This window comes from Eurosta solidaginis, chromosome 2 (genome assembly GCF_040869045.1).
Source record: "Eurosta solidaginis isolate ZX-2024a chromosome 2, ASM4086904v1, whole genome shotgun sequence".
Classification (NCBI taxonomy): Eukaryota; Metazoa; Arthropoda; class Insecta; order Diptera; family Tephritidae; genus Eurosta; species Eurosta solidaginis.
The window spans coordinates 75,186,890-75,205,359 of record NC_090320.1 but is presented as its reverse complement, the minus strand read 5'-3'; the positions used below and the strand labels follow the sequence as shown (position 1 = coordinate 75,205,359).

The 18,470-nt window shown below is 40.3% G+C and overlaps 1 protein-coding gene across 2 annotated transcripts; it reads right to left on the bottom strand.

The window, feature by feature from the left end:
• Positions 1 to 1,009: 1,009 nt before the first annotated feature.
• CSN8 (COP9 signalosome subunit 8) lies at positions 1,010 to 14,053 on the bottom strand. 2 transcript variants are annotated; one of them, XM_067765757.1, is made up of 5 exons: positions 13,896 to 14,053; positions 13,405 to 13,466; positions 13,169 to 13,347; positions 12,924 to 13,114; positions 1,010 to 1,241 (listed from the first exon to the last, which is right to left on the bottom strand). In XM_067765757.1, exons 1-5 carry the CDS (start codon positions 13,950 to 13,952, stop codon positions 1,053 to 1,055), a joined length of 678 nt encoding a protein of 225 aa, XP_067621858.1. In that variant the 5' UTR covers positions 13,953 to 14,053; the 3' UTR covers positions 1,010 to 1,052. The 2 variants fall into 2 exon arrangements, with proteins under 2 accessions (XP_067621858.1, XP_067621859.1); XM_067765758.1 differs by lacking the exon at positions 1,010 to 1,241 and having other exon boundaries at positions 12,131 to 13,114.
• Positions 14,054 to 18,470: the final 4,417 nt, after the last annotated feature.

The following is an 18,470-nucleotide window of genomic DNA, read 5'->3' as shown; positions in this document are numbered from 1 at the left end:
TAAAGCAGTAGGCACAGACGTTATAGCATACCGATGCCTAAAAACCAAATATCTAGAACATGCCTTTGTCCACCTTTCTCATCCGAAAAATTGACAATGGCGAGAATGGTACCGCTACTAAAGCTTGGGAAACCTGTTAACATAGCAGAATCATATCGTCTGATATCTCTCCCACCGCTAGTACCCAAGGCGCTCGATGATATTCTGCTTCTCATTCCACTGAAAATCTGCGTTTTGCCGCCAATCATCAGCATGGCTTTCGAAAACTACATAACACTACCACGGGGCTAAACGTCATCAATAACTCCTCAGCGGATTAGAATGTATCCACGGCAGGTATGCCTCTCGTAAGAGGCAACTAAAATACCAAATTGATTCAAGGGGTTGTGTAGCGCAACGCTCTCAAAGAGTTGCCAGCGCAATATATAGCTTATCCAATCCAATTATCAACCTCACCTACCCGTGGCGAATCCTGTTTCATTAACAGCCGAGGCTCTGGCGACCCCAAGTTACTCATAGAACTAGGGGTTGGAGAGGGCGGAATGGCCTAGAAGGTTTAATATGGTCATATAAATCGTTCCCGAGATGGTCGGACTAGTACCTTAATGGTGCTTTGTTGCCGGAATGTACCGGATCTATATCAACATCGATAACACTCCCCAAAGCCTTCGCGGTGTGTCTTTATCGTTAATACAATTATTGTGCTAATCTGGGACTATAAACCCTACGCCCTCTGCCACCACTCTTTGTTTATCAGACAAATGGTAGCTTATCTTGAGGACATAAACAGCACATATGTAATTCCACGCATCCATTTTTTTTTTTGACCTAGTGCATGGCTAAATTAGTTGAACCATGCCCTGGTGTTTGAGCCGGACAGGGTCCAACATGAGGTCCAGCTGGACCCCCAGTTTATAAAGTAAAAAAAAGTAATTAAATTTTGAGCACAAAACTTTTTATTTTCGGGAAAAAATGACTACATACACATTTCTTTATAACTGCATATGTCCCGCAATACTATTTCAGCTTCATGAAATGTCCCTGCATTTGAATTATACGGTGATTTTCCACACGCAAAGGCTCGTTTGCATAAAATTAAACCATACATTTTCCTGATTAAAAAGGTGAAATTGATCCTTCAAAACCTTTCTCTGATCCGAATGCTTCCAAACGAAGGAGTCCTGAGCAACACTACCGTGCTGGCAGATGAACGTCAAAATCGTGTATATGATGTTGCAAATCTGTTAAAAATGGGTGGGTAAGATAAGAATTTTCAATTGCAATTTTATTTAAACCTAAAAAAGCAGAAATACTAATTTAAGAAATTATGGGTTATTGAGGTGTAATCCATAAATTGCGACACGTAGGATGAGAGAGGGTGGGGGTTTCGATCACCGTCATAATCTATCACTGCATAACGTAATGCATGATACTCTATTATTCTCGATCCAAAGACCAGTCTTAAAATTTTTTTTTAAGTCATGAAAAATCTTTAAATTCTTCTCTTTTTGCTTTAATTTGAAACTTTAATTGCATGACTAATTTATTAGGTCTGTTTAACGAACAGAGTGGTGCAGCTGTCAAAACCAAAGTTAAAGAAGGCATGAATTACAATTTTATTTTGGAAAAATAAAAATGTGTTTTATTTAATAATTTGGGAAAAATTTAAACAACGTTACATCAGGACGGACAAACCGGTTAGGGGGTCAGAATATACCCGCGGTAGGTATGCCTGTCGTAAGAGGCGATTAAAATACCAAATAGATGCAAGGGGTTGTGTAGCGCAACGCTTTCAAGTTGCCAACGCAAACCCAATTGTCAACCACACCTATCCGTGGCGAATCCTGTTTCATTAACAGCCGAGGCTTTGGTGGTATGGCCAAGAAGGTCGCATGTGGTCATAACAAATCTTTCCCGAGATGGTCGGGCTTGGTACCGGTACGTACCGGAGTTGAATCCGGCAAAGGACCATCAACATCGATAACACTCCCCAAAGCCTTCGGGGAGTGTCCTTATCGCTACAACAACAACAACAGGACGGGCAAGGCGACAGCTGATTCGAGTATACCTTGTATATCTATTGAAAGCCTATTCACCCGGGAGTGGGATTTGAATCCACACTCCTGCGATGGTTGAACTGGTTATAACCGCATTCAGCCACGCTATGCCTTAGTTCTTGTAAACTCGTCCCACGTGCCTTCCTTGCATATTTTATTCTTAACACAGTACATACGCCAAGAGGACAGAGTTATTTTATAACATAGGTACATAGGTCCTGGTTTTTAATAGGGTTTTTCAGTTTGGTCGTTAAAACAAACTTCTGGTAATACTACGGACTCATTCAGTCTATGTGAGGTCCAGGAAGAGTTGAACACTTATGAAACAAAAAGTAGAGCAACTCACACCAGAAGTTTGTCATGAAACACTATTATGTGAAAGAGAAAATCACAAACAAAACAATTTTAATATTTTTGGAAATTTTTAGTTTGGGGGTGGATGAGAGGTCTTAAACACGTCCATGGTGGAATAACCAGGTGAAGTAAATAAACAAAGCCAGAAGATGTACGCTATCAAATTAACACTACCTCCGCGCTAAATGTCATTGGCACCCAAATAAATTGCGGTTTGAATCAATACCCCCACCATAGAACAGTACTCGTAGCGCTAGACCTATCAAAAGCCTTTGATACGGTCAACCATGGCTCGTTACTGCAAGACCTGGAAGGGTCTACCCTTCCCCCATGTCTTAAAAGGTGGACCGCAAATTATCTGGGTGGTCGGCAGGCATCGGTGCAATTCAGAAACGAAACATCAAAACCAAGGAAAATTAAACAAGGGGTGCCACAGGGTGGTGTCCTATCCCCACTTTTGTTTAATTTCTACATATCTAAGCTACCTTCACCACCGGAAGGAGTCACAATCGTTTCCTACGCCGATGACTGCACAATAATGGCCACAGGCCCAGGCCCAGAGATCGATGAGCTATGCAATAAAATAAACGGCTATCTCCCTGATCTCTCCAGTTTTTTCGCCTCGCGAAACCTGGCATTGTCACCGACTAAATCTTCCGCGACCTTATTTACAACATGGACGCCCCAAATGTCGACCATATTGAACATCCACGTCGATGGCACTACGCTACCGACTGTCCTACACCCCAAAATCTTGGGTGTGACGTTTAATCAGGATCTACATTTTGGTGCGCACGCAACCGCAATTGTTCCGAGAATTCAGAGCCGTAATAAAATCCTCAAATCCCTTGCTGGCAGTACCTGGGGAAAAGATAAAGAAACGCTCATGAACACATACAAAGCAATTAGCCAGCCGATTACGTGCTACGCGTCACCCATATGGTCGCCAAGCCTAAAAACTACCCACTGGAAGAAACTACAGGCCTGACAAAATACTGCTCTCAGAATCGCCACGGGCTGTCTTCTTATGTCCCCAGAACACCATCTGCATAATGAGGCGAGAATACTCCCCATCAGGGAGAGAAATGAGATGCTGACCAAACAGTTTCTGTTGAATACCCAGAAACCTGGGCATCCCAACAGACATCTGATTGACGAACCAGCACCGCCTAGGGGCCTAAGGAGTCATCTCCGTAAGCATTTTGAGGAAATACGGCACCTGAGAACACAACCGTATGAAGCGAAAAAACACAAGCAGGTCCTTGGTGAACTCCATAGACAGGCGTCGGACCTTATGTCGGGAATTGCCCGGTGAATCCAGTACTTGAAGAAAAATATCCAGAACTCGCGGAAGAGGAACGCATACTCCCCAGGGAAACGCGTGTCACTCTTGCTCAACTTCGTTCTGGATACTGTAACAGGTTAAACTCTTACCTATCCAGAATCAACCCCGACATACAAAATGTATGCCCCGCTTGCAATGTGTCCCCACATGACACCAACCATCTCTTTAATTGTAATGTGGAACCAACGCCTCTAACACCCCTTTCCTTATGGTCCACCCCTGTTGAAACGGCAAGTTTCCTTGGACTCCCGTTAGAGGATATTGATGACAATTTGTGATCGGTCGCGGCTATTAGGTGGGGCGAGCATTGCTACAACAACAACAACAACATGTACGCTATCTGAAACGGTAGGGATGTATTTTCAACGGTGAGAAGAGGGTACAATTTTTACCCGCTTTGAAAAAATAGGACCAGAAAAATTAATACCTTGCTACGAAGGCTATTACAGGAACTGTTTTTTTTTTTTCAGCGTATCAGTGTCACCTTACACCAATACAAAAGGGGATATATAGGGCCAGTGCGAGTGTAGCACTGAATAAAGTGAAAGAAAAATTTTATAATGCGTCTAAAGTAAACTTACTTCAACTGAAGTTGAAGCTTTCATCGAAAAACCGGACATAAAAGGGAGAGGTGTTATCCATTATTTAGTGGAACTATAGTAACTTTGCGCACTTAAACGGGTTTCGGGTTCGGTGAAAAGTTTTACAGTTCAACTTCTAAATGTGTTTCCATCCCTAAAAATACATTAATATTGCGCCTTCTGCTCTGTTAGTTTGTTGTTTAGAGCCGGAACTAAAACATATGCCCTTCTAATATTTTATAAAAACTTGATCACAAGATCCCCCAAAAACTCCTGACAGTTGAGTTCATGATGTATTACTAATGTTACCAAGTTATTAATTACTAAAATATGCCAGGGGATATACTAGCCCCGAGGCAGTCCGCCTAGGACCAGAAGATGCTGGTCCGATCGAGCCGGATACATATATTATAAATTACAATCCATAACTGTAACATTCCTCTTATCTTAGTGGTCTAATTTTTAGGGAAAAACAACAACAATGAGTTACAATGTTCCTTTTTTGTAACTATATTTAGAAATACATTGTTTTGGCGAAGTTTTTACATAAATAAGGTGTAATACGACCGTTTTAATGTCCTTGATGCAGGAATGACAAAAACATTTCTCGAAATTCTTCAGAAGCGCTGCACAGGCGAAAATCCTTGTTCAATATGACGTGAATATAAATAGTTTGTTTTAACAAAGACGTGTTTCAATTTATATAAGTTAACATAGCTAACACCGAAACTCTCTAACTATCTCACGCTATGCAGCTGCACTCCAAGTCACACGTGCATCACATAATTGCTGACATCATGTCTGGCCATCAGACACTGCAATCAAGACCAACTGTTTCACAACTTCATAACATCACGTCTGGTCACCCCAGCGGGTTAGGGGATCAGAATATACCCGCGGTAGGTATGCCTGTCGTAAGAGGCGACTAAAATACCAGATTCAAGGGGCTGTGTAGCGCAACCCTTCAGGTTCCCAGCGAAATATATAGCTTCTCTAAACCCAATTGTCAACCTCACCTATCCGCGGCGAATCCTGTTTCACTAACAGACGAGGCTCTGGCGACCCCAAGCTCCTCATGGAACTTGGGGGTAGGGAGGGAGGGAATGGCCTGAAGGTTTAATGTGGCCACATAAATCGTTTCCGAGATGGTCGGGCTAGAACCTTAATGGTGCTATGGTACCGGAGCGTACCGGATTTGTATCCGGCAAAGGACCATCACATCGGTAACGCTCCCTAAAGCCTTCGGGGAGCAACCCTATCGCTACAACAACAACAACAACATCACGTCTGGTCATCGGACACTTACAACCAGGGCCAAATATGTCACAGCTTCATTCGACTACGACGCCGCCGCAAAGACTTTAACGGAATTGAGGAATATAATTAGATACTAGTAATTACTGTATGCAGTCCTAATTTTGATGTGAAGTAATAGTCACTGGCTAACAGCCAAATAAAAATCTGTTTTTATTAAAAGTTAGTGCGGTGTAAATAACTTATACAATGGAAACATCAACAATATGAACGTAATAGTTAAGCACGGCCATACTTATGAAAGATACTCAAATGATGAATATCTGTAATTAAATCCAGTAAAGGTCCATCGATGTATGTGAAAAAAGTACTAAAACTACCATATTTTACTCCTGAAAAATGCAAAAAAACAATTTTTCGGGGACAACATTGGTGAAAAATTTTCAGATAGCCGAATGACAGTACAACTGACGGCTTACTTCACCTGGTTATTCCACCATGACAGCGTCACGCAATTATGGAGGCGGGGGTGTGAGCAAGCGTCACATAATTCATGTATTGACCGTTAGCGTATTGTTGAGTTGTCAGTTATCTTTTTTATAACTATACCGGAATATAACATTTAATAAACGAACAGGTTACTAAATCGGATACTAAATCATAATATACTTGGAACTCTGTTCCGGTACCCATTCGCAGTAGTCAAAATAAAATTTACTTTAGGATTATTCTTTAAGCGTATTTTAGTTGAAATTGCTATATGACGAATTTTCACTATCTCGATGTTTGTCTTTTAGCCCACATGTTCGAGTAATGTGGTAATTCTTTAAGTGTAATTACTTATTGTAGGCCTGTTTTACTGATTCTTTTTCAATATTTTCTTAAGATTTTGTATCAAAACTTGAATAAATATATTATATTATATATATTTTGTTATATTTATTTACTTTTGTTTGAGCAACGTTGTACTTCTTTTAGTTGTTGGGTTAGCGAACATGCTGTGAGTAATTATAAAAATCTCCATCAGTCACCGACGAACCTTCGCCGCATACAGTCGCTTTGTGATTTTTTTCGTGTGCTTACTTAGCCTTCGCCTCAGTACCTCTTGCATACGGTTACCAATTTATCTTTTTTTTCATTGCTTCACTTTTTAACTTTGTGATTGCAAATAAGTGAATTTGACTACTTTTATCAGCAATGGCCCAAGTAGCCACTAAATTCGGGAACAATAGGTTTCCCTATTGCCCCCCCCCACCTAAAACAAAACGTAAAAAGCCGGAAAACTCAATAATGGAAATTTTTCCTGATCTACCAATAACAAAAAAGGATGATCCTCGTTTTTTGGTTATGTCATCACTTGATGAAAATAAACCACTCGCTTCATTTTCCTGTTTCGCCATCCACAAGGGATTGCAAACTATTAGCAAAGAAATCAACATTACTCAACTTCGTGATGGTAACTTTTTGCTACTAGTTAAAAATCAAAAGATCGCTGACAGATTTCTTGCTGCGACACACTTGCCTCGAGTCACCAAAATCTCAGTCAATCTACACGAAACTCTCAACTGCGTCAAGGGCACCATATACGCTCCTTACCTTAGCCACCTTCCTGAAGATGAAATCGTTGATGGCCTCAAGGAAAGCGGGGTGATTAAAGCCTACAAATTCCCTCGTATGATCGACGGTACCCGTAAGTTTACTGGATCCATATTACTAACTTTCAATAAATACCACCTACCAGAAAAAATTTAAGTCGCTTGGAGAACCCTTTCCATCCGCCCCTATTTTCCAAATCCATTGCCTTGTAAACAATGTCAGATTCTTGGGCACACTACTAAGTTTTGTCGTAATGCTCCTGTTTGTGCCACTTGTAACTCTCCTCCTCATACAGAATCAGATTGTACTAGGGTTATGTGTGCCAATTGCCTCGTCGATCACCCATCTTACTCAAACCTTTGTCCTAAATTTCAACAAACTAAAGAAATCCTGAAAATTAAAACCATAAACAAATGTAGTATGCGGGAAGCCGTACAAAAATACAAAGATCAATTACCTTCTACTCCAAACCCAAAAACTTTTGCAAAATCCTCTATTAATAATGTATAGCAAAATCCTCTATTAATAATGTAAATATTACAACACCTAAAACTGAATCTTCTACCACAACTATACTTACACAGGTAAACACCCAATGCTCTTCCCCCTTAGACACCCCTTCCCCCATCGCTTCCCACCTGTCCACTGGACTCTCTACCCCACTCCCTACATCTATGATGGACACCTCCCCTCTTCCCACCCCGCACATAGACCCAGATTTTGTCTCTAATTCTCCCAAAACCTCAAACCCCTACTCTTAAAGTAACTTTTTCTTTTTCTCTTTTTTCCATTTTTCATGGTTATGTCTCTTATTCAATGGAACATGAACGGATATTTAAACAATTACGTTAATCTTGAAATATTAATTAAAACTCATAACCCCTGTTGTTGTTGTTGTAGCGATAAGGTTGCTCCCCGAAGGCTTTGGGGAGTGTTATCGATGTGATGGTCCTTTGCCGGATACAGATCCGGTACGCTCCGGTACCACAGCACCATTGAGGTGCTAGCCCGACCATCTCGGGAACGATTTATGTGGCCACATTAAACCTTCAGGCCATTCCCTCCCTCCCTACCCCCAAGTTCCATGAGGAGCTTCAACCAGGAAACTTCCAATCTCCACAAAATCATTCGTTCCTCAAACGCACCTATCCATTTCTCTAACTACTACGAAACCTATCAGGCCTGCCCCTGTGTGGTGGAATAATGAACTTTCGTCATTAAGGGATAAAAAACAACAGTCATGGCATGAATTTAAACGCAATCCTACTTCCTCTAACCTTATTCATTATAAAAAACAGAATGCTCCTTTTCGACGCAATGCTAAAATTGCTAATATTCGCTCCTTCCAAGATTTTACTTCCAATATTTCTGCATCATCGGACACGAAAAAAATATGGTCTGACATTAAGAGACTTACAGGCCTTTCCTCCCGCTCCAATATAACCTCCCTTAATTTCCCTCGGGGCAATCTAAACTTATTTCAAACCCAGACCCGTTTTTAAAACTAACCTTGGCGCTGGGAAAAATTCAGCGAATACTGTGAATCCCTCTCCTCCACCCTCTCCGTTTCATCCAACATCAACCAGGAAACTTCCAATCTCCACAAAATCATTCGTTCCTCAAACGCACCTATCCATTTCTCTAACTACTACGAAACCTATCAGGCCTGCCCCTGTGTGGTGGAATAATGAACTTTCGTCATTAAGGGATAAAAAACAACAGTCATGGCATGAATTTAAACGCAATCCTACTTCCTCTAACCTTATTCATTATAAAAAACAGAATGCTCCTTTTCGACGCAATGCTAAAATTGCTAATATTCGCTCCTTCCAAGATTTTACTTCCAATATTTCTGCATCATCGGACACGAAAAAAATATGGTCTGACATTAAGAGACTTACAGGCCTTTCCTCCCGCTCCAATATAACCTCCCTTAATTTCCCTCGGGGCAATCTACTTTATACTCAGGATATAGCCTTAGAACTGCCAACCATTTTTCCCCTGTTTCCTCTGACTCTAATTTCCTCCCGAGTTTGTCGCAGCTAAACTTTCCTTGCTTAATTCCAATAGAACTCCTCCTTTTTCCTTATCCCCTTCTGCCAAACATTTAGAAGCCAACTTATCAGTATCTGAACTTCAATCAGCTCTCTCAGCAGTCAAAGGCAAAACACCAGGCTTTGACAAAATAGCATACCCTATTATTAAACACCTACTCTTGCCATTCCAGTCCCGTCTGCTCGACCATTACAACATTTTCAATTCTGGCTACTACCCCTACCTTTGGAAAACTAGTTCCCCATCCTAAAACCTGACAAACCTCCACTTGAAGCTACCAGCTACCGTCCCATTGCCCTACCCCCATGCTTATGTAAGTTGATGGAGAAAATGATTGCAAGCAGACTTGCTTGGTACGTTCACACAAACAAACTAATTCATCAGAACCAGGTTGCTTTTAAACAAGGTATACGAACAATGGATGCTATCCTTCATCTCGATCATCTTATCTCTGAAGCATTGTCCAGCAAAAATTATGTTACTCTTCTTTCTCTTGACTTTGCTAAAGCCTTCGACAGAATCGGTATCCAAGTGGTACTTGTACAACTTAACAAGTGGAAAGTGGGTCCAAGGATCTAACACTTTATTAAATCCTTCCTATCCTCCAGGAAAATCAGCGTGCTTATTTCAAACCACCGATCCCCCATCCTCCCCCTAGACAATGGCACTCCTCAAGATTCACCTCTTTCAGTCATCCTATTCACCATAGCTTTTGATGAACTTAGTTCTATTTTTTTCCGATTTTCCTAAAGTCTCCCATCTGCTTTATGCAGATGATGTTCTATTGTTTTTTAAAACCTCTCACCTAGACTCCGTTATTGCAAACTTTTCCGATATCCTTGCCCGTATATCCTCCTGGTCCCCCTCCTCTGGCGCTTCAATATCCATTAGTAAAACTAAGCTTCTTCATATCTGTAAGAAACGTAACTGCAATGCTCCCTTATTGTTTTTTGATAATGCAAATATTCCTTCTAGTGATAGTCTTAAGTTTCTGCGAAAATCTAACACTTCAATAGCTGAATACAAATCCCGGTTTTCGGAGGTTGCCGATCACCTTAAATCTACCAATTGGCAATTGATTTTCACCGATGGTTCGAAAGCTGACTACACTCCCTGCGCTGTAGTTAAAGAAAAGCCTAGTTATTCAAATCTGATTGCTGCCAATTATATTACGCCTTACATTCGCCTTCGAATCGGGCATACAATAATTACAAATGCACATTTACTACAAGGACATCCGCCTAGCCAATGCCCCTTTTGCAACGAGACAGTCAGCGTATTACATCTTATATCCTTCTGTTCCGATCCTACAGAGACAACTTCATTTCGATAACTCCTATACTTCTTCTCAAGGAACCATCTGATTCCAACATAAATATAATATACAAATTTTTAAAGGATTCTGATCTTCTCTGTCCAATCTAAACCAACGTTCCTATACCAGCCAGCCGAAACCTCTGTTGCTAGCGCTGCATATAATTATAGTTTATATATTAATTTTATTTTTATATAAGCTTTCAGAAATAAATAAATAAATAAATAAAAATCTCCATCGAAATTGTTCCACAAACAATTAAAGCTCTGATTTCCAACTTTTAACCGGTAAAAATTTCCATAATTTAAACGATGGCTAAATAACCAATGGGCGCTTCCAGCGAGTGATAATTTTCTGAATGCTCAGTTGCCTATTTTTGACCTACTCGACGGTGTGTATTTTACGTCAAATTACTGAGCATATGTACGTTTTTTGCCTACATGCACTCAACTTGTTTCATCGGCTGTCTGGCAGTTCTTTGACATTGACAACTGTTGATTATGAATACAATTTTTCCTCGTTCTTAACATTATAGTGAGGTGTAAAAAATAAAAGGGCCTTTTCTATAAAATGGGAAACATTCACAATATCGAAAATCAAGATCCAAACACACCAAAATACAGACAAAATTCAAAATTTCCGACAAGTCAAAATGTCTGCCAAAATTAAGACACATCAAAATGCATACAAATCTTAATTTGGACAAATCAAAATACAGACAAATGTAAATTCAGAAGAATTAAAATACAGACTAATCATAATACGGAAATTCCAAGACTCTCCGTTCAAAAATAAATGTGATTTCTTGAATAAGTACATACTTTAAAGGACTATGGATTTTTATTTCAATTAATATTTTGTATCTTCATAAATGAAGATAAACCTATGTATGTTTAAATAAGCTCAGCGAGGGGATCGCGTAGCCAGTGTTGGATCGGCTAAAGGTTATTTTTTTGAAGCGCGGCCGAATGCCGCCCACGTGCAGAGGTGTTCTGGGCAGAAATACTGGGGATCACGTAGCCGGTGTTGGATCGGCTAAGGGTTATTTTTTTGAAGCGCGTCCAAAGGCCGCCTACGCGGAAAGGTCTTTTGGGCAGAAATACTGTGGATCGCGGGTGTTGGATCGGCTAAGAGTTATTTTTACGAAGCGCTGCCGAGGCCGCCTACGCAGAAAGGTGTTCTTAATAGAAGAATCCGATTTTGGGGCCAACAATATACCATTTTTTGGTTTGTCTGTATTTTGATTTCTCTGCATTTGGATTTGTCCGTATTTAGATTTGTGTAAATTTTGGTTTGTCTGTATTTTGAATGTCGACATTTTGAATTTCGGGATTTTGATGTTCTGTATTGTGTTATACACCCCTTTCAGTACAAGTTTAACTTAACTATAGTTTAAACCTGCCACTTTTGCCTACTCTGTTGTGCGGTAAAATTTTATGTAAACGGCCATATTAGCAGACCTAAATTGAGATACACTTTAACAGAGTAAATTCTTAACGAAAATTGGATCTAAGCCTCAAAAATTACAAAGTTAAATTTCAGTCAACTTTAACTAGTTTAAACTCTGCAAACGTAAGCATGCATAATATAATGCATGATAAAAACAGTTACGAGGTATTACCGTTATCTCTTCTGGTCGGCCATGATTTTAAAAAAAAAAAAAAAAAGTAAATATTCAAATTACTTTTTTTTAGAAAAGAATGAATACATGTGTGTGTTCCAAAGGTGGTAAGTCTAGAAAAGGGTCGACTTCTAACACGATGTCGAGGGATGTGTCAAACGACGCGTATTGACCCCGCCAAGAATAATCCGAAGGTGGAAGAGAAAATTGTATCTCTGTGCGTAGATATTTGCCGTTGAAGTTGGCGATTTTCATGTGGTTTTGTAATGTTGGTGTGCACTGAAAAAAATTGTGTACAAATTGATTTTGCACGCTTTTAATTTTGATCCCACCCCATTGGTGGACCGGCCAGGGTAATTTTTTTTAAGCCCAGAAATACTATGAATCCCACCCCCGTTTACGGAGAGAAACGCGGATAATTTTTCGGTTTTTCGTTAATATCTTTTGACCGAGTTAAAATTTTTATTAATACGTCAAGACACGTCGTTTGACCTCTTTCTCGATATTTTTGGTAGCGTATTAGCAGTCGACCCTTGTTCTAGACTATTGCCCAGTTGGAAAAATTCAAATTTTTCTCATTGCGAAAAAACGTCAATGCAAGAAACGTTTATATTTTGTAGGTGTTTTTATCATGCCTTAATGTATAATATATTTCTTGTATTGTGTTCTTATACGTAATTTAATTCTCAAGAAATGAAACAAAGTCTGTTAGCTTCAAAAGCAAATCTTCAGAGCTAGCATTTACTTCTATAGCAGGTTTCGGCCTCTTTGGCGTAATAACAATTTTTTGGTCTGCATCCTCATATTCCCAATCGAGTGCTACACAAGCCCGTTTTAGTTCCTCTCGTGGTAATTGAGTAAGCTGCATCATTTCTTCTTCGAAAATCGATATATATGCTTGACCTACCAGTGTAAATACGTCTTCCCTTACTCGCTCTGTAAATATAATTAATAAAATATTCGAACTTTCCATTTTGAAAGAAACATTACCAAATAGATCATCCATTATATGCTTGATATTACTTGACCACTCATAGTCCATTTGCTTGAAAAATTCGGTTGTGTTATTCACTATGAGCGTACACATTACTATATTTAGTCGTTCCATTTCGCTGTTATCTTTTTTTAAATCTTGTGGGATGCGCTTCCACAAAAACTTTGCATCAGCTCTAGAAATATAAAAATTAACAAGTGTGCTTTGCATAAAAATGTAAATCAAAGCGTACATCTTATCTTGATAAAGATAAACCGCCAGCAACAGAGTGTAGGATTCTACATCAATACGTGTCTGTTGAATAAAATTAAATTAGTACATGGAATTGCATGGGGAAAGAAATTTACAAAAATTATAGCTTCAATCAAAGTGAACCCTCGTGGTTTATTCCTTTTGGTAATTCTATACGACAGCATGACACTCTTAATACACGTCGAAATATATCGTCAAAAGGCGCGCTTTGGACTCAGGATCGCGGTGGGACCGAAGGCCGTCAATGCAGAAAGGTGTTTTGGGCAAAATACTGTAGATTCCACCCACGGCACTCCAGCGCCGTCATTCGGATTCGAGATCCTGAAACCCAAAAGGGTCTTTTGATACCCTTCCCGATATTTTCGGACGTGTATTAAGAGTGTCATGCTTTTGTATAGAATTACCTTTTATATGGAACTAATTTCTTGTTCTTATTAAAAGCGGGGCAAAGTTTAGCACATATATACGTACACTCAGCTCCTCTAACTCGATTTTTTGCATCAAGTCACAGTATTTTCGCTCCTGCATATTGCTACGGAGATTAATTTAATGGTTTAAAAACAATCTGTATACAAAAGATAAACTATACCCTATCAACCACAAAACATATGCCCAGATTACGCATGCACGAGTTCAAAATTGCTTCGTTCTGCGCGCCTACGTCACAGTTGACTGATTGAGCTAATAAAAGAAAGAGAAAAAACAAGAGCTAAAGGAAAATTACGTATGAATTGCCCATAAAAAACAGCCGATCTTTTGTTTACATGCGCAAAGCCTTTCCACAAATCACACACAGAAGCATTGTTTACTATCCCTACAAGAATACTGACTATCATATGACTATCATCTGATTGTCAGCAATGTCAACCTAACGATCAGCGCCTCATACAAACTTTCTATCACAAACTTAAGGGGACTTGCGCAAATGTGATGTAAACAACCGTGTACGTGTGAGTTTTTGTCTCCTTCTTATACACCAACATGGCCTACTGATTAAGTATATAGCCGTACTGCTCACCCTCATTCCTTTTCCTGGATCAGTGCTGACACTCTAACTATCAAAAAGTGTCATAAATGATAGTTTACTGTAGATATCAGGTTTGACTGTTATACTATCATAAATGACCATTGTTATATTCCGCCAAAAATGAAACAATGCTTTTTGCTTTTTATTTACTTTATTTCATTACGTTTTTAATTTTGTACGTGATAAAATCATACGTGTTTCTTATTTGTTTAAAATAGTTTTATAAGAATTCGAGTTCAGAATGTTCAATTTAAATTCAGAAAATAACAAAACAACAGAAGAGCGCTTTCCTCATGCGGAAACCCATTTAAAAATGAATCACCACTAACCACTATTGTTTTTCGCGTATCAATTTTTTGAGTGCGCCCCATACATTCCGACAGCTTTTGGTATTTTTTAATATTATTTTCGATTTGTTTTCTTTTAGCATGGAGCTTTGAAATGCTCTCTTTTTCATTTTTTAAACTTATTTTTTATATGGTTTTCGTCGGTTGAAAATGGAGGAATTTAAAAAATAACAAAACAACCGTGATAATCATTTGATTGTCATATGACAGTCAGTAGTGACAACATGATTAAATCGGATAAACTGTTCTCGCATACATAAAATTCCGTTGAGAATTATGTATCTGTATCACATGCATAATGGTATCTGCTGTGTGTTCTTTTGTTCTGTACCAGGTGTCCGAAGCTTTCCCAGTTTGAGTCCTTTTTCATGATTATAGGCTGTCGTTGGGAACATGCGGACATGCGTGAGCGAACAAAGGAACATACATAAATTTGAGTATCAATGTTTACGTCATCGCAGGATCAGCATTGTCAATTACAAGTGCGAGTGTATTAGTAAAGCTATCAGCGTTTCTTGTAGGGTATATAGTTTGGCAGCTTAACAGGCTCCATGGCGCAAAGATACAAGGTGGCAGCATGGAATAGCTGATTATAAACTTTTTTTATTTGATTTGATACATGCGCCGAAAGTGCAGTACAATTTTGACATTTGTCCATCGAATTTACAAAAACAGAGTACATAGAATTTTTATTTATGTTTGTAGGTATGTCACCATGCTGCCACCTGTATCATTCCGCTATGACAGGCTCATTCTGTTTGGCGAACGATAAGCTCAACGAATGATACCTGCTTGGACGATATCGTGTGCTCATGGTATTCTGAATCTTACGTTGTCGTTTATCGTGTAGCTTTACATCTTTAAGCCGGAGTCATTGGTGCCGTATGTCGTATCGCTCTATCCGTATCCCTAACGTAATCAGCTGTTTATCGTTACGACGGTAAACAAAAACCCAATTGGTTAGCTACGATACGGTTACGACCTTAGCGGCACCAATAATCGATTGCATTGATTCTCATAAGGTTGGTCGAATCAGCTGTTATAAGGTTACCGATACGGTTACCGATAAAGCACCAATGTATCCAGCTTTCGTCAACCACACGATATCAAGTGTCAAAGTTGCAACTCTGTACACATATCTTTAGTTTTTGCACACGTCCATAAAGTTTACAAAACAAGTGAAATTAAAATAAAGTTGTTAATGAAATAAATATAGTGATATAAATATATTAAAAATGTATCAAGCTATTGATCTATTATTTGCGCCATATACCGGTGCTCCTCTGCCAGATCCACATTTGCTTCCAGCTCATGAACAAGCATCAGGAATTGGGCGCTTGTGGTCTTTTCTGAATCTTCTAATATAAATTACACGTTTTTTATACAATAACTTGTTATGGTCCACTTGGGAGATTCAACCTTGGAACGTACCAGTTGGCTGGTGATAGGAAGGGTTAGGATCCACCCTCACTCATGTCTGCCTGGGGTGGTTGAAACAAAATTTTGTTAATTTCGCGCAGGTGGCACACGAAATTTCTTTCCTTTTTAAGCTGGACACCTTGTGTGATCGCACACAATGCACGGACGAACAAATAATGGCTAGTTTCCACCTGTTTCTTTCCGGGCGGGCCGAAGAATGGTACTGGCTGTTCACAAAACAAAACCCTAATGCGACATATGCCTTTTTATGCTACTCATTGAAAAGAGAGTTTGGCACTTTGAAAACTGACCACGAGATCATGATGGAGATCTCCATGCGAATGCAAAAAGCAAGTGAGTGTTATGACGTGTTCCACACGGACATAATCTCCTTGAACGCACGCTTAAGAGAACCCATGTCGGAGCTTCTACTGATTGACATAATAAAAAGAAACGTCAACAGTAGCCTTAAGCTGATGCTTTTCAACGCCGATGTAAGGACCCTTCATGATCTACGCGATGTAGCACGCAGAGGTGAACAAGTGCTGAAAGAAAGCAAGCTGTTGGGAGCCACTTACCCAGGACGGCATGTAAACGAAGCACGCGTGCCAACCCCAGACATGAGGATGGAAGGCGAGGACGGCGAAATGGATCCGCAGATAGAGGCGCTGGAATATCGACGCAACAGGAGACCAGACTATTCGGGAATCCAATGCTGGAATTGCCAGGCAATGGGCCACTCCTACACGATTATCAGCCCTTACATACGTTCGTATATACCGCGGGCGGCAACAAGCAAAAAATTTTAGGCTCAGTATCCCTACCAGTCACCTTCAAAAATATCACCAAGGTTATTCGTTTTTACCTTGTTCCCTCATTGCTCCAAGGAGCGTATTTCGGGGTAGATTTTTGGAGAGCATTTGCGTTAGCTCCGAAATATTCCCAAGCGTAGAGTGCATAGAGATCAGACTTGAAAAGGAATAGGAACTCAACCTCCATGAATTGTCACCAGACCGGAAATTAGAATTACAAAAGGTCGTCGAGACGTGGAACATCACATTGACACCGGTGATGCAGTTCCCATAAAAAGCAAACATTTCCCTCTTTCGCCACCGAGGCAAGCCGAAGCTTTTAGCGAACTAGACAGGTTACTCGAATTAGGAGTTATAGAATAATCAAACTCCCCGTGGTGTAGTCCTGTAGTACTGGTCCGGAAACCAGGTAAAGTTAGGCTGTGCATAGATTCCAGGAAGGTTAACGCGGTGACTAAGAAAGACTCGTACCCCCTGCCTCATATCAACGGGTTATTGAGCAGACTGAAGGATACGCATTTTATTAGTGGCATTGATCTGAAGGACGCGTTCTTCCAGATCAAATTGACAGAGTCCTCTAAGGAAAAAACAGCATTCGCAGTTCCGGGGAGACCTCTGTACCACTTCAAAGTAATGCCATTTGGTCTGTGCAATGGACCGCAGACTATGAGTAGGCTGATGGACAAGGCAATCCCTTCGCGTCTGCGAGAGAACGTCTTTGTCTACCTGGACGATCTGATGGTATGTAGCACTAATTTTGAGGATCACCTAAGATTGCTAGCGGAAGTGGCCCAATGTTTGAGAGACGCAGGGCTGACAATAAACGTAGAAAAAATTAAATTTTGTCAGAAGGAAATTCGTTACTTAGGGTACTTGATAGGCAGCGGGTACTTGAAAGTGGATCCAGGGAAAATAGAAGCAATGCAAAACTTCACGATCCCTAAATCCCCTCGGCAAGTGCGTAGGTTTGTGGGCATGGCGAATTGGTACAGGGCGTTTATTACCAATTTTGCTGACTTGGCAGGTCCCTTGACCGACTGTCTCCGTAAGTCAGCAGGCCCGTTCAAGCTTACCTCTGAAGCTATAGAGGCCTTCGAAAAGCTAAAAGTAGCTTAGAGTTCCGCCCCTGTCTTGGCCCAACCAGAATTTTCAAGGGAATTCGTAATACAATGCGACGCTTCCAAAATAGGTGTTGGCGGAGTGTTGTTCCAGGTCGATGACGAGGGCGCTGAGCATCCGATCGCGTTTGTGTCGAAAAAACTGAATAATGCTCAACGCAATTACACGGTAACCGAGCTGGAATGTCTCGCCGCCATAATCAGCGTGAAGCGTTTCCGACCCTATGTGGAGGGATTACCGTTTCGTATTATCACGGACCACTCCAGTCTCAAGTGGTTAATGACACAAAAGGACTTGAGCGGGAGGTTGGCGAGGTGGTCGC

Excerpts from the sequence above, each read along its gene's own strand:
- CSN8 (XM_067765757.1), bottom strand. The coding sequence starts at position 13,952 with ATGCAGGAGCGAAAATACTGTGACTTGATGCAAAAAATCGAGTTAGAG. Across the intron at positions 13,467-13,895 it reads TCGAGTTAGAGGAGCTGAGT|ACACGTATTGATGTAGAATC; the intron begins GTACGTATATAT and ends TTTATTCAACAG. Across the intron at positions 13,115-13,168 it reads TATAATGGATGATCTATTTG|AGCGAGTAAGGGAAGACGTA; the intron begins GTAATGTTTCTT and ends TTATATTTACAG.